The sequence below is a fragment of the Nanorana parkeri genome, unplaced genomic scaffold, assembly GCF_000935625.1.
Source record: "Nanorana parkeri isolate BGI_ZX_2015 unplaced genomic scaffold, ASM93562v1 scaffold672, whole genome shotgun sequence".
In the NCBI taxonomy this organism is placed as follows: domain Eukaryota; kingdom Metazoa; phylum Chordata; class Amphibia; order Anura; family Dicroglossidae; genus Nanorana; species Nanorana parkeri.
In genome coordinates, this window is record NW_017306940.1 from 768,967 (window position 1) to 783,424 (window position 14,458).

General features: G+C 39.8%; 1 protein-coding gene across 3 annotated transcripts in view; it reads right to left on the reverse strand.

Moving 5' to 3' along the window:
• Positions 1 to 1,826: 1,826 nt before the first annotated feature.
• CUNH15orf39 (chromosome unknown C15orf39 homolog) overlaps positions 1,827 to 14,458 on the reverse strand; it is a 17,026-nt gene continuing 4,394 nt past the window's right edge. The window contains exons 2-3 of one of the 3 annotated variants that reach the window (XR_001941582.1): positions 2,125 to 2,790; positions 1,955 to 1,965 (exon numbers count right to left, since the gene is read on the reverse strand). Coding sequence is in view for 2 of the 3 variants with exons in the window: in XM_018563541.1 (XP_018419043.1) it covers positions 2,279 to 2,790 (512 nt within the window). In the remaining variant the exon portion in view is untranslated. Of the gene's footprint in view, positions 2,791 to 10,087; positions 10,122 to 14,458 lie in introns of all 3 variants that reach the window. The other 2 variants (XM_018563542.1, XM_018563541.1) reach the window with 2 other exon arrangements.

A 14,458-nucleotide genomic window follows, 5' to 3' on the forward strand; every position in this document is an offset into this window, starting at 1 on the left:
AATGGGTTGTTAGAAAGATTTCCCATCACTTCCTGTCCTGACAGTAGGTGAGGAGAAATCTCCCAATAAGGGCAGAGGTGATAAAGTGACGGATGCGCTAACCCTTTCCCTATCTTTCTAAAACAAAATGAGTAAGAAACCCAGAAAGAAAGATGAATGTTTTCCACAGAAAAGAAGATCTGTGTAATGTGGTCAGTATAAATATCATGCACGCTAGAGTTCTATGGTTTTGTTCATCATTAGCACATTTCATAAACACCCACTCTCCAAAAATGAGGAATTAACACCTCTTATTATTTGATCTGAGATACAAGTGACATATACTTTCTTACAGGAAACACTCTAGCACGCTATATGCGTTTACCTAAAACTTTAAGAAATGCTTTTTATGTGTTTTGGAATGGAAAAGAAAAAAATAACTCGTCTCTGTGCACCAATTCGCCATTTATTGTTCCAATTTAAATATCTCAACATTGCCTTAAGAATGCACAGTATAGAGCAATTTAAAAACATTTAAAACTATTGCACACATGGCCTTGTTCTTTTTTTAGAATAACAGTTACAAATACAAAAAGTTGTCCAAAGGTATTTTATAAATAGTACACAGGCTAATCTGATCTGCGTTACCCTTTTTTACATGTACACAGTATTTTGACTAAATACGGGCATAAGAAGTGCAAATGTGAAAATCCCAACTATAAAAACAGAATTATTTCTTTAAGAAAAACATCAGTTTTAATTTAAAAAAAAAAAACTAAAAAAAACTTTCAGACACAAGTCCATGGTAACAGGAACAACAGATGGACCAGAAATAAACAATGGACAAGCTGTCAAATCCCTGTGCAATAAATATAAAGCTAGAAAGTGAATAATGCCAGCAAAATGGCAAACTAAATCAAATATAGAATCTAGTACACAGTATCCAGGGGAAATCTAAAAAACTGACTGGGTCCAACACCAACAAAAGGGCTTCACATCTCTTGACTGAAACACAGAGATGAGCTAGCGTTAGAAACGTGTTCTGAACCCTATGTTGACCTCGTCAGCAACACACATAAGATATCTCAATGTCAGGCCATATGTGCTAACGCAGCAATCATTATGTGGATTTCTATAAGAATGGGATTAGGGGTTCAGTGGGGCTTCTATTTACAGAACCAGCAGGTCCCAAAAGAAATACACTAGAAAGTGCACTTGGGTGGAGCAAAAATACAATGTACACCTTTATTCTATGGGTTAAAAAACAAAGTAGGTAAATAAAACTATATGATCCTTTGCATGACAGGTTTCTAGCATAGTATGAATAATTTTTCAGGAACCTCATGAATAACTGCACTACATAGGAAACACATCATGCAAATATTACAATATGTGAATTAGCTACTGTATAAACTGCATTTGTGTTTGGTCTATTTGTCGTTGTCCTCATCTTGAGCTATGCCTTGCGACTTGTTATCCCTAGAAGTGAGTACACTATATTCTTCTCAAACCAAATATTTGATAGGGAGAAGCCTAAAATGTCCTCCAAAAACAAGAATACGTGATAAAAAGGTAGAAGTGCTTTTAAAAGTCACCAAGAAGACCTTGCCTGCCTTTCCAGATTAAAATACATAGCCAAAACTTAACAACCTCCCTGCCACACTGCTCCTATCCCTAGAACCCAGTGTGTCTGAAAGCTGCAGATAAGTGAATGTGATCTGCTTCAGAGAATAGGGACCACCCAAGGCCATTTTTTTTTTTTTACGACAGGTTACAGTGGGGGGTCTGAGCATAAGGGCAGTGTTACAGGTAGGCGGTTAATAGGGCACGCAGGCTAAGTTGTGATCACAAGCTTGTGTGCAGTTAAGGCCATCATCTTAATGTTGTAAAAGCAGCCCAGGTCTGCCTGATGTGTAAACAATAGTGTTTAACGACAATACAGCAAGCCTTCAATCCAAGATTGCTGGCATTATTCACATTTTTTAACTTTACATATAACAGAACCTTAAATAATACATACACAAATACAACAAATATGAAAGGCACCTTTTTATATAAAAGAGAAACTTGTTCTCCAATATTTACTAACACAATACATTGCCAATACCTGGATAAAAACCATGTTAAAATAAAAAAAAAAAAAACAATAAAAAAACAGTTAAAAATGAAAGACTGCTGGATTTCTTTCAGAAATCACATTATAGCCTCCACAAATAAGAAAGAGAAACTTCAAACAGAATAGTTCAAGCAAATCACTGTGCTCCAGGCCTGCCCGGTTGGTGTGATTGATCATGGTAAATTAACTGTCCAGTTTTAGCCATCCTTTTTCATAGTCCTGTAGTAATTCTAAGAAATAACGTGTGCCAGGTTCAGCATCATACCACACCTCAAACTGTGTGTCTCGTAGTTTGCGGGAACGGCGGTGCACGCGCAAGACTCTACCTGGGAACCAAGTTTCACGCTCACCATCATCGAATAAATGTAGGATGCGCTTCCCCACTAAATCTGGGAAACCTTTACTTTTGCTGTGCGTGGCCCAAACCCTTCTTCTACGCTTATAAGTGATTAGTGTTCGGTCTCTGTAGCTTTTTTTACGGCACACTTTTCTTGTCTGTAGCTTCTCTGCACCTCTTTTCTCCAGAGGCTTCAGTTGTAAGGCCTTGTAAACGCGGCTTCCTGGGGACTTACAGACTTGCTGTAGCCTTATTATTAGGGAAGCCTTGCCTTTCCTGGGTGATGCAGTATGTGGCTCCTTTGATGATTTGGATGCATGGCATTCCGATTTTTCAAAGTCTCTTGTGGAGCAACTATCTGTTAGGAGAATTACACAACATGGTTAATTAATGAAAGAAAGAAGAGCACATCAAGACTGTCTGGTAAGAAACTATGGCAAGTAAAAAAAAAAATGTTAAAAGGGGAAGTATGCATGTTCTCTTTTTTCAGATTATAGGAAGAATGCTCGACACATCCAGCAAGTACTGTATAATTCTCAGAAAAGGCTTACTAACATTTCTTCAGCTTTTCATATTTTTTTTTACATAGATATAGGGACAATATAGTGTATTATAGTCATCCAGAAGAACTGTGAGTCCAATATGAAGAGTACTTCCTTGGACATCTGGCTAGGCTATGCTGACACCGTCCTACAAAGTAAACATATGTGTCTGTTGCAAATGGTTGTTATTTTGAATTTTATCCTTTATTGGAAGCCAGTGTAGGGATTGACAGAGGGGGGTTGCAGACACTGAGCAGTTGGTTAGGTGGATGAGTCTAGCAGCTGCATTCATGATAGACTAAAGGGGGGATAGCCTGTGTAGAGGTGGGCCAATGAGGAGGGAGTTGCAATAGTCAATAGTTTGCGCTGCGCAAACTGTTGGCGCTATATAAATCCTGTATAATAATAATATAGCTACATCATCTGTTTCACGTTCTCTGTACTACTATTTGAAGTTCACATAATCGTACAAAAAGTGAAACGTTTGTAATATGCCAGCGTACAGCCACAATTAATCTTGTCTCTCATTCTACTTGGAGCTGGTCAGCATGGTGTACAGAAGCTGGTGGAACTTGTACCACACAAGCAAACAAAAATAGAAGTAGAACCACCAACTCAAATGCACAAGAAAATAATGCACAACACGTGCCCTTTAACAATGTAGTATGATGCAGTTTTAGAAAAGCAGAGAAGCTAGAGAAAGGTGCATTTCACTGAAAAAATAAACTACTCCTCCAGATACTGCTGGAATCAAAACATAACCCGGTGGAGTTTAAGAATAACAACCTTTCTGCAAAATAATATACAGTACAATTGACAGGGACCGCATCACTCACAGACATGTAGAGAACAAGCAGGAGTTAAGTGGGAGCTCCTACATCCTAAGCAAGTCATCTGTGGTGGGAGCAGACACACCCTGCAATGATTTACAGTGAACTTGGAAGTCATTGTGGGGCAGGCACAATCAGCATATTAGTTTGGTTGTTAAGAAGCAAACTATTTGATAATTGTCAGGCCTTCAAGCTGCAAAACAATGATTGTATAGGGTTATATTTAGCGATGCAACATAACTCTTGCAATTAGAAACTCCTCATCATGGAGTTCTTCTTTAAAGGATGGTCTCTCTATAAAAAATATAGGGCAGCAATAGACAGCCAAAGTGCTACCAACCTATTGGCATGAGTGTGTTTTTTACTCCCAAGGATCCAGAAAGTAAAAGTCTAATGCAAAGTTTCCAACCTCCAGCTCACCCAAAACTGAGACAAGGGGCTGGCACTATGTTATGAATGGAGGGTCTGAGTAACACTAGTACTTAGTAAGCAATGGCCAGTATAATTCAATTAATCCCCAAACCTCGTGTTTATATAAGGGTCAACGGGCTTTGGGCTCCAAATGCAGCTTGCTTTTGACATCAGTCTGAGAAGATTCTGAAAAAATTCCAAATTCATTGCAAGTGCATTTGAACTGAAACTGGCCTCCTTCTGACTTGCATTGGACCTGCTTTTGCATAACCATAGTTAGTATGGTACAGGGACATAAGCAGTTCTGATGTGAACAAAACCCCCTCAACGCAAGCCCTAGGAACTAGAGGAAGCAAACAGTGCACTAATCCCTTAAAGGGGGCAAGCTGCTTGCAGTGAAACATTGCACATTTATAATTTAGCTCGGTAAAAACAGTTGTAGTCTAGTACTGTGCAGTTTTTTGGGGGATTTTTTTTTGCAAAAGGGTACATATTGACTTTAAAAATAAGAGAATTTAAAGCAAGAAGAGGAGACACGAATTAGCCAGAAAAAGAGCTGCTTAATCTGCTAATCACATATTTTTTTTATAAATCAGCATGGGGTTCCTTGAGTCAAGGGCAAAGTTACCTTTATATTTATGTACTTGATAGCCACAAGAAAAGCACATTCTACAAACTTCAAGAAGGAAATCATTTAGGTATAATAAACATAGACTGATAATAATGCAAGTGAATCTCTAACATAATTCATGGTAAGGAGAACAATACCACTATGCAATTTAGCTTTTAACAAGCATCGCCTCGAGGGTTTTGGCTGGCAGACATTAATCAAGTGACAATAAAAATATTGGCTGGTGATTCAGGTTCCTTTTGCACCCATGGAATCTGAATAAACAAACCATGGCACTAGGGAGGTAATAACAGCTTGTTAGAAACTTTACCAGAAGTGCTGGAACTCTACACTTATTTTACATTTCTAGCAAACATTCCATTAGTAAAGCTTTTAATGTGTACAATCTCTGCCACTCACGCATTCGTTTGCAATGGTGTGTGTGTGTGAGAATATATAGATACATACATATTGTATTATATGCAAGTTATCCAATATTAGTGCGGGCTGCTGTGGGTTTGTGCAGTTTATGGCAGCACAAAAGGATCTCTTACGAGTTTTCTGAGTACTATTCTGTTAAGTCCCCCCACTAAAATGTAAACTATAAAAAGCTTGTACACATTAGGCCTCATGACACAGGCCTTCTGCCTTAAAACACAAGAGAAACTATCAGGGAAGTATAAACAACTTTTATGCTTCCCAGATCATTTTTTCCCCACTGTTTAGACGCTCCTGTTTTTATTCACGCTTAGACGTGCTTGCATTTAGCTGCATAAAAACAGACTAAACGTTCCCAGCAAAATGCTTGTTTGCGTAAATGCAGCTGGAGCGAATGCACCTAGAGTCGCTGCTAAACATCTAGGTGTGCATTCAGCCATAGTAAAGCATTACATACTTCAGGGTGCATTTAGAAATGAACTTCAAACGCACCTTGACTCATGTATTTTCATTGCCATGTGTATGCGGCCCAAGTATGTTCACACTAATGGGCTTATTCAGGTAAGTACAACAAGCAGGTAACCGAATTGTTATGGTCTAAATGAACAGGAATGCAGAAAAGGATGGCCAACAATTAATGAAATCACACAGTATGAGGATTTTAATATTGGCAGTTGTTGTTTAGCTCCAAAGGTGGATGTGACTGTTGATGTAATTTTCCTTTCAGTGACTTGACACTTGGATGCCCCTTTTCTAAAACACAGAACTATTCTTTCCATACTCTGCATCACATTGCTCCTTTTTTCTGCCTTGTAGCTTTGGTAACCTCTATCTAGTCTTGATGGCTGCCTTTTTTTGTCTTGCACAGGTACCTCTATACTGCTTTTTTTCTTTTTCCGTACCCAACCACTTCGATTTTTTCTGTGTTTTCTTGTCTTTTAGTTTCATTTTTTGGGGGTTTTTTTAGTTAGCTATGGCTGTTCTGTTCCTTTTCCAGCTGTATTGCCCATGCTCTCAAAACTACTTCTTTCTCCAAATGTCTGCAAAGTAGGCAGTGGGAGAGCAGCACTCACAACCCTTTGCCATGGACAAACTGAATAATTATTTGCAAAATATTAGATGTCTGATCAGACCACTAACGCATTGTATACTGTTGGTATGACGATGGAGGACGGGTCTCATTAAGAATACCTCAATGCAGCTAGTATATCTTGTCATAACAATATTATACAATATAATGAGGTTAGCAGATCTTACCATTCACTATCCTTCGTAGATCTGAGGTTGGGCAACTCTGGGCAAAAATATTATTAACCCGTGCAGTGGGACTACCCCCGCACTGTAAGGGTTAACTGCCCATTTGTGTCTAGGGCTGAAAATAAAGTTATACTCTGAGCAGGCAGCGCTCCCTCCACCCTCCTCCACTGCAACATGGCATGTCCCCCCCAGTGTCCTCACGTCCAATACACTGTATTGGATGTGATGATTTGAGGATCCTTAGGCTACTGCAGCTGTGGAGGAGACAGTGGAAGGAGCAGTCTAACAGTAAGCCAGCTCCGGGATCAGGTTAGTATAACTTTTTATTTTCAGCCCTAGACACAAATGAGCAGTTAACCCTTGCAGTGCAGGTGTAGCCCCACTGCAAGGGTTAATCTCTTTGCACAGAGTGCTGCTTTAAGCTGTCAGCATGGAAATACCCCTCAACCGAGAGAACATTCTCTCTGGGCTCATTCACAACATGCGCGGAGACCTGTGTTATTGCTGTACCTGATCAATGCAGGTTTCTACAAGGACATACAGATTTTTTTTTATGTGCCCAATATACCCCACAATTGAGCAGAGGGGTGTGGAGCATGGAGGTGCAGAAAAATGCAGCAAGCCTGCATTTTTCCACAATGCAATGCACATGAATGCATGTAAAACATGAAAAACTCAACTGAAAGGAAAATAAACTCACCAAAGATAAAAGGAAGTGATGAAAGTGATGGAAATAGGGAAAGAAGGCATAAAAAAGCACATCAATGTACGTCAACTCACTTGTTTTTTCATGTGTTTTAATGCACATTATGTTGTGAATGAGCCCTAATAGAAGTTAAGTCATTACAAAGTCTTCACCTCTGGTTTGCAGGTTTTATTGAATCTTACTGTGTGTTAATATAGAGTTTCCCTCAAGCAACTTGGCACAGTGAGCTCTTGTGTCACTTATGGAATCATTCATATGTACCATAGTACAACATGGTATAAAGATAGCATATTGGTTCATTAAAGGGTTAGTTCATCGTTCTATCACGTATCAAAAAGTAGTGCCTATGGATTCCAGCTTCTGTAGTGTACTAAAATCAGTCTTCCGGTTTGCTTAAAGTAGAACTTGACCCACCAATTTTATGTCTCCCAAAGCTTTTTTCAGCTCTCAACCGAACTTTCAAGCCCTGAAATGGCTGATGTCATAACTGATCACATGTGCAGCATCATGGCAACTGCAATTTAAATAGAGTCCAAGATGGCTTCTGCCTTGCCTGTAAAGGAAAGGAGGTTGTAACTCCATTTTAATTTCCGAGGTATACCTGTTGGCCATGCATGACCTCTCCCCAACCTGTCTGTAAAACCTTTAGGGCTGATGACACGCCATTTAGGCAGGGCGGGGAGGGTCGTGCATGGCCTACCGGTATTCCTTGGAAATAAAGCTTTTTTCTTTTTTGGAGGGGGGGAAATGTGGTGCAAAAGTGAACTAACCCTTCAATCCCCATTCACAAGAGGGAGTTTGTAGCTTGTTTTTGCCAGCACGGAAAAGCTCAGCACAAGAAATCCTACCTATTTCTATAGTCCTCGTTCACATCTCAGCATAGCGTAGCGCTGAGAAAAAAAGTACATGAGCTTCTTTTTTGGGAAGATCAGCACAATTAGAAATAGGAAAAAGGGTTGCATCGCGCTGATCTCCCCAAAAAGAGGTGCATACTTACAGGCTTGAGCAGAGCTTTTCCATGCTGACAAATACAAGCTACAAATGCCGGCGCTGTGAACGGGGACTAAAAGTACCCCACGCTTAGCTCTTTACTAATATTAATTTTAAAGTAGTATTAAGCTTGAGTATTTTTTGCCCCCAAACTTACCTGCAGCCTCTTGTCTCCTCTGCTGTGACTGGGAAGATACAAGGGTTTCCCCAAAATTCCTGGTTGTAGGGGAGGTTACTGAAGGCAGAGGGGCCATGGGCTCCTTCTGCAATCAGTCAAATGGCGACTGCAAGGGTGGGGGCACGTACAGGTGCCTTCACAGCAGTCAGCTAGCTGACGAAGGCACACATACGGGGGGGGGGGGGGGATGCTAGTCTGGATACCACAAGAGAACAAGGAAATAAAAAAATATAAATACAAAAAGAGGGTTTTTAAAAAAACTTTTATAAGTCTGGTCCCCATAAATTAGAAAATAATAATAATAATAATTAAAAAAAAAAAGGTTTAATGTCACTTTAAGTATGGCCACAATAAAAAGCCAACATGTTATTCCAATTTGCTAGAAACCACATGTAAGTTATTAAATAATTCAGGTTTGCACAGAGTGGATCTTTAAGATTCGGAGATTCAATACTGTTTAAGGAGAACTATTGATTTTTTTTTTGGGGGGGGGAGGGTTATTATAATATGTGGCATAGGGCAGTGTATGAATTTATGTCCTGGGCAGGCCTAGCATTGTAAGCTCCAACCTATTCACATGAGGTTTCTAAGGCAGACATATCTTGCATTTTAAAAGGTGCGCGTATTCTTTAGGTATGCTAAAAAAAAAAAAAAAAAAAAAAAAAAATGGTTGGGTAGGTTTAAAGCAATCTTATCTAATCATACATATATGTAAATCTACAATAGCATTGCAAAGAAGGCAGCCTCTGTTGCTTGTATGCAATTTTAAATGTATATTTGAGCGGGAAATTCATTGACTTGCTCTTCATCTCTCACCTTATCTGCCTCACTATTATTTACTGAACTCATGGGGGGGGAGGATTATCAAAGCTGGAGCAGAAGAATCTGGAGCAGTTGCCTAGGAAACCAGTTTCTCTCTTCAGTTTGTTCAATTAAATGAAAAGGTGGGTGCTGATTGGTTGCCGTGGGCAACTGCTCTATTATGATAAATTCCCCTCATTGGGGGCAATCAAAACTGGGGCAGACAAAATCGGGAGCAGCTGTGCATGGCACCAAATCAGCTTCTCTCTTCAGTTTGCTCAGTTAAGATTTGAAAATGAAAGATAGAAGCTGATTGGTTGCCATGCACAGCTGCTTCCGATTTTGTCTGCTCCAGTTTTGATAAATTCCCCTCATTGTATTTAAAGACCATTAATGTGGCAGAAGTTGTGGAAGACGATAGGTCAATCATTGACTTTTGTACTCCAAATTGATATTTGCATAGCACAATGTTTCAGGGGCCTGGGGTGGACAATGAGAGGTATGTGCATAACTGACTGATGATCAAGCCTTTTAACCCTGACTTTCACATCTTTGCAAATAAAGGTCTTATTTACTATGGAAGGTCAAAGCACAAGTCACCTGAAACAAGCAATCATACCTTAGTCTGCTGAGTTCATATATATGCACTACATTTTTGCTGGTTACTGTGTGCTGCTGTATCCCACCTGTCAACACGGATCACTAGTACTACGTTATGGATGAACCTCCGTGCAGCCTTAGTTCATAAAATTGGCAATCATATAGCATAATTTAGACATGTGATAAGCAGACTATTTACAGATCCAGATCCATATACACACACACACACACACACACACACACACTGTAGCACACCCCTGGGTCATGTGATTAGCAAAGATCACATACGTACTTGTGCGTATGCAGCCCCGACTGTGTGCGGGAACCTGAAAGATACAAAGTATATGGATGAGAGCCCACAGTAAAAGAAGCGGTGCCAGAAAAGAAAAGGTTATAAAATGTATAACTAGTCCACTATAAGCTTACAACAAAGGTTAGTAGCTCTGACCAAGAACCACCAAGCAGTCACCACGTGTGTCTGTCTAGTACCAGTAGTGATTTGTGGCGGTATACAAAAGAAATCTTATCACAGAGAATTTAGTGGTGGGGAAAGTAAACAAACAAACAAACAAACAAACAAAAAGTCAGAAGAGAACTACATACACCTACACATTCAGCTCATTTAAATAGTTTTCATCCACAGCAATAAAGATATGTAAACAATATCTTATCATACAACTATAAATATGATTCACACATACTTATGAAAACAGTTAGCTGTGTGCTTAGTACTACTAACAACCTCTTCATGTAGACACAGAATTGAAAAGTGTATTTGTATGGTGCTACAACCCATCTGTTTTATGTCATGAACTGCTATTTGGGAATCATTCCAATGATGGAAAGTTCAGAACCTGTAAATATTAGAAAGTAATGGGTCCAATCACACCACGTGTTGGGGCTGCTCTGGTCGTTGTTTCCAGCGCAGCCCCAATGCTAGACAAGGCAATTTGCCTTTGCAGAACTGAGGGCAATGTCACCGTTGGGCAACGCACAGCGGCTGGTGTGAATCGGCCCTCAAACCAATGGCAACTTGGTAACTGTAATGTAAATTTCGTAGGTTCTACTGCAGAAACTCTCCTCTACACCTTTCTGTAATTACAAATATGCCTTAGTTACCTTAAAAGAAATCCATCACAAAAACATCTGTCCTCATGCCCTGGTGAGGGAAACCATTCCCTGACCTTTATGCAGTTTATTTGTTCAAAGGCAGTGGAAATAAATCTGAAGGGAGTCATTGCCCTGCAACCAGCATGCATGGCTGCTTTCATGAAAGTCTAATAGAAATACATCTTTGGGACAGAGTCCTTTAACAAGCTATCTAGATGGCAGATCTGGGAACTCTCCTGACTCCATATTGGCCAATCTAATTTGTCATGCAGAAGTAGGGATGAGTTGGGCTCGGAGGGATGCGGTCAGTGTCGGCCCAATCAGCTGTGGCCAGGGCATTTCCCATACCACGACTGCACATAAACAAAAGGAGCAGATTACTGGTGACATTGATGTAATTAACCAAATAGGGCTGTACAGGGTCAATGATGTCACCAGCATCCTGTCCCTTTGTTTATGTGCAGCTGTGGGGCGAGAAATGCCTCGGCCGCAGCTGATTGGGTTTGTGACAAACAGCTTCCTTCTAGGTTCAGATGAGCTTGGGATTGGTCTAAATCCGAGCTAATCCCTACTCAGCAGCATGGCACTGCAATAGGAAAGAATTTATCGGCATACAGCTTTCCTCTTCTCTCTGCTGCTTGCTATTAACAAATGGAAGTCAGCAGGGGGAACCTGTAAGCGATGTCGGGGTCTCATTAGAACAACACTACTGGAAGTGTCAGTTTCCCAGCAGAATTTGGGTGATTACTCCTCATATAGTATTTACACTTCTCTTTTCAGGAAGCAACTTTCTCTTAAATTTCTTATCGGCGACAGAGTCACTTTACTGAGGAAGAAGACTAAGGCTGACCATTGTGTTTTCTGAAAATTCTAACCATCGAGCTGTCTCGGGCTACAATAATTTTAGTCACTGACCCAGAACAAGAATACAGAGGTGTCAACAATTCTGATCTCCATATTTAAAGTATAGGAACCACAGGATCAGCATGAGAAGTAAAAAAAAGTTCATCCACCTCTCCCAATCACAGAACACCTTGACAAAATCTGGAGCAGCTGTGCATGGCAATCAATCAGCCTCTCTCTTTCATTTTCACATCTCAACTGAACAAACTGAAGAGAGAAGCTGATTGGTTGCCATGCATAGCAGCTCTAGATTTTGTCTGCTCCTGTTTTGATAAATCCCCCCCTTCTATTCTATTAAAAGTCAGGACACTATCTGCAAGGAGTCTGCATGTTCTCCCTGTGCGGGTTTCCTCCAGGTACTCCGGTTTCTCCTACACTCCAAAGACATGCTGGAAGGTTAAATTGACTCCTCTCCAAATTGTCCCTGCATATATGTCATGTAGGGACCTTAGATTGTAAGCTTCTTGAGGACAGGGACTGTTGTCAATGTAAAGCTATGCGTAAATTGTCGGCGCAATATAAATCTCTGAAACAAATAAATAAAAAGAAAACATAGCATTTTGTGAATGGACAAGGTGGGGTGAGCTTCTATCCTTCACTGTATGCATGTTATAAGAGCCACAACTGCAAGTTTCAGCGCAGGAAGTTCGGCGCCTACACTAGTGACAGGATGAGGTTTTACACAGCACAGCAGTATTCCCACACATTGACCACCCATCATTAGATGTGATTATTTTTACAAACCAATAATGTAAAAAAATACTTTTTCCTGGAGTTCAGCTTAAAGTTGAAAAACTTGGTCATGAGTTTATTACTGTGTCCCTGTTTGTAGGGACACCGAACCCAACTCAACCCTGATGTTTCTATTACTGTTTGTTCAAAAGATTTCCCATTGTTTTATGTCCCAATGACAGAGAAACAAAGGAAGGGGAAAACTTCCTAACAGGGATAAAAGCAGAGTTATATCTCAATTGAGATTTTCAAAGCCAGCAGAGGGTAAAAAAACAAATACAAAAAACAACTTGATAGAGGCTTTAACCCTTCATTACTCTATCCAAAACTAATAATAAAAATGACCTAGAGTAAGGGTTTACAAGATTTCCTCTAAAAAGCAATTTGCACAACCATGCTGCAAATATGCGCAAACATGTTAGTATGTGTTGCAGCATCATCTAGTGTCAAAGTCGTCATTCATTCAAAAACAGACCATATCTAGTCATTGGCAGAATTGTTTTTTTCATGGTTTCTAATCATTTGTGTTACACCAAACTATACAACAACTAGAAAAGAAGCCATCTGTGCACATACTACATAGCATAAAAAATAAATAGTATATACGATAAGTAGCTTAACACAACAATGTCAAATATAACTCCCAAAAGGAGTATTCAAGTATATCTAAAGCCATTAGTTTTAGAGCAAGGAAGCTGTATCAACCCTGACAGGTTTTTATTGCTGTGTACTTACTGGGGATATTCACTATCTATTTTTGTGCTAGTGACCACTGTTCCCAGAAGTGAAATGTAGAGGAAATCCAAAAATTTGATTTGTCACTACAACATGAAAAGAGGGGAAGTCTTCCACTTTGGGTTGAGGTCATCTTTATATAAGTGCTATACAGATTGAATGTTTTACAGAAAACACTGTTACTGTTTAAAAATAATCCATAATATACATGGTAAGGTCACCATAATGTCTCCATGTTTGAAGCAGCACACGTTCTAAAGAAAAAAAAACATTACTGCTTCCTGTGTCTACATACATTTAATGGAGAACTATGGGGTCAGTGCTTTTCCCCATAGTTCTCCCCAGGGTCACGGGAGGACACAAACTAGCATGCTCCCGTCACCCAAAGCTCAGTATAAAATGTAGATATCACCAGCACGACAGAAGCTCATAAGTCTACTCTGAGCCTGTTGAAGGGGACCCTGTGCGGCCCCCAGAAAACGCTTATTATTCTGAGTGACATCTATTAACCAGTTGACATCCGCGGTGTTAAACCCCCTTACCATACAGGCCATTTTTCAGTATTCAGCGCTGCGGTACTTTAACTGACATTTATTCCGTCATGCAGCGCTGTACTGAAATGAATTTTATACCCTTTTTTGGGGACAGATAGAGCTTTCTTTTGGTGGTATTTATTCACCACTGGGGGTTTTATTTTTTTACTATATTAAGGAAAAATTACCGAAATTTAAAAAAAAAAACAGTTTCCCCTATATTAAATGATAAAACATTTATTATTACCCAATTTTTTGGTAAAATATAAAAGATGGGGTCACGTCGGGTAAAAAGACACTAAACATGTCAAGCCTTAAAATTGCGTGCGCGCGCGAAACCTCAAAAAACGATAATACCCAAAATTGGCCATAGGCGACGCTTTAAAAGCTGTTACCGCTCATCAGTTTAGTGTTATCAGTGATTGATGGCCCTAAAATGATTGCTCTCACTGCGACGTTCGCGGCGATATGTAACATGTGTAGCGCAATTGTAATTTTTGCGCGCTGGGGCACCGGACGCGTATTTACGTTTATAGGCGCGTAAACGTGGGGGTGGGGGAGTTAAACATTTTGGGGGGTTTTTTTCCCCTTTTTTTATATGTGACGTTTATTTTATTTTACTTTTTTATGTGTTACTTTTATTTTTTTTT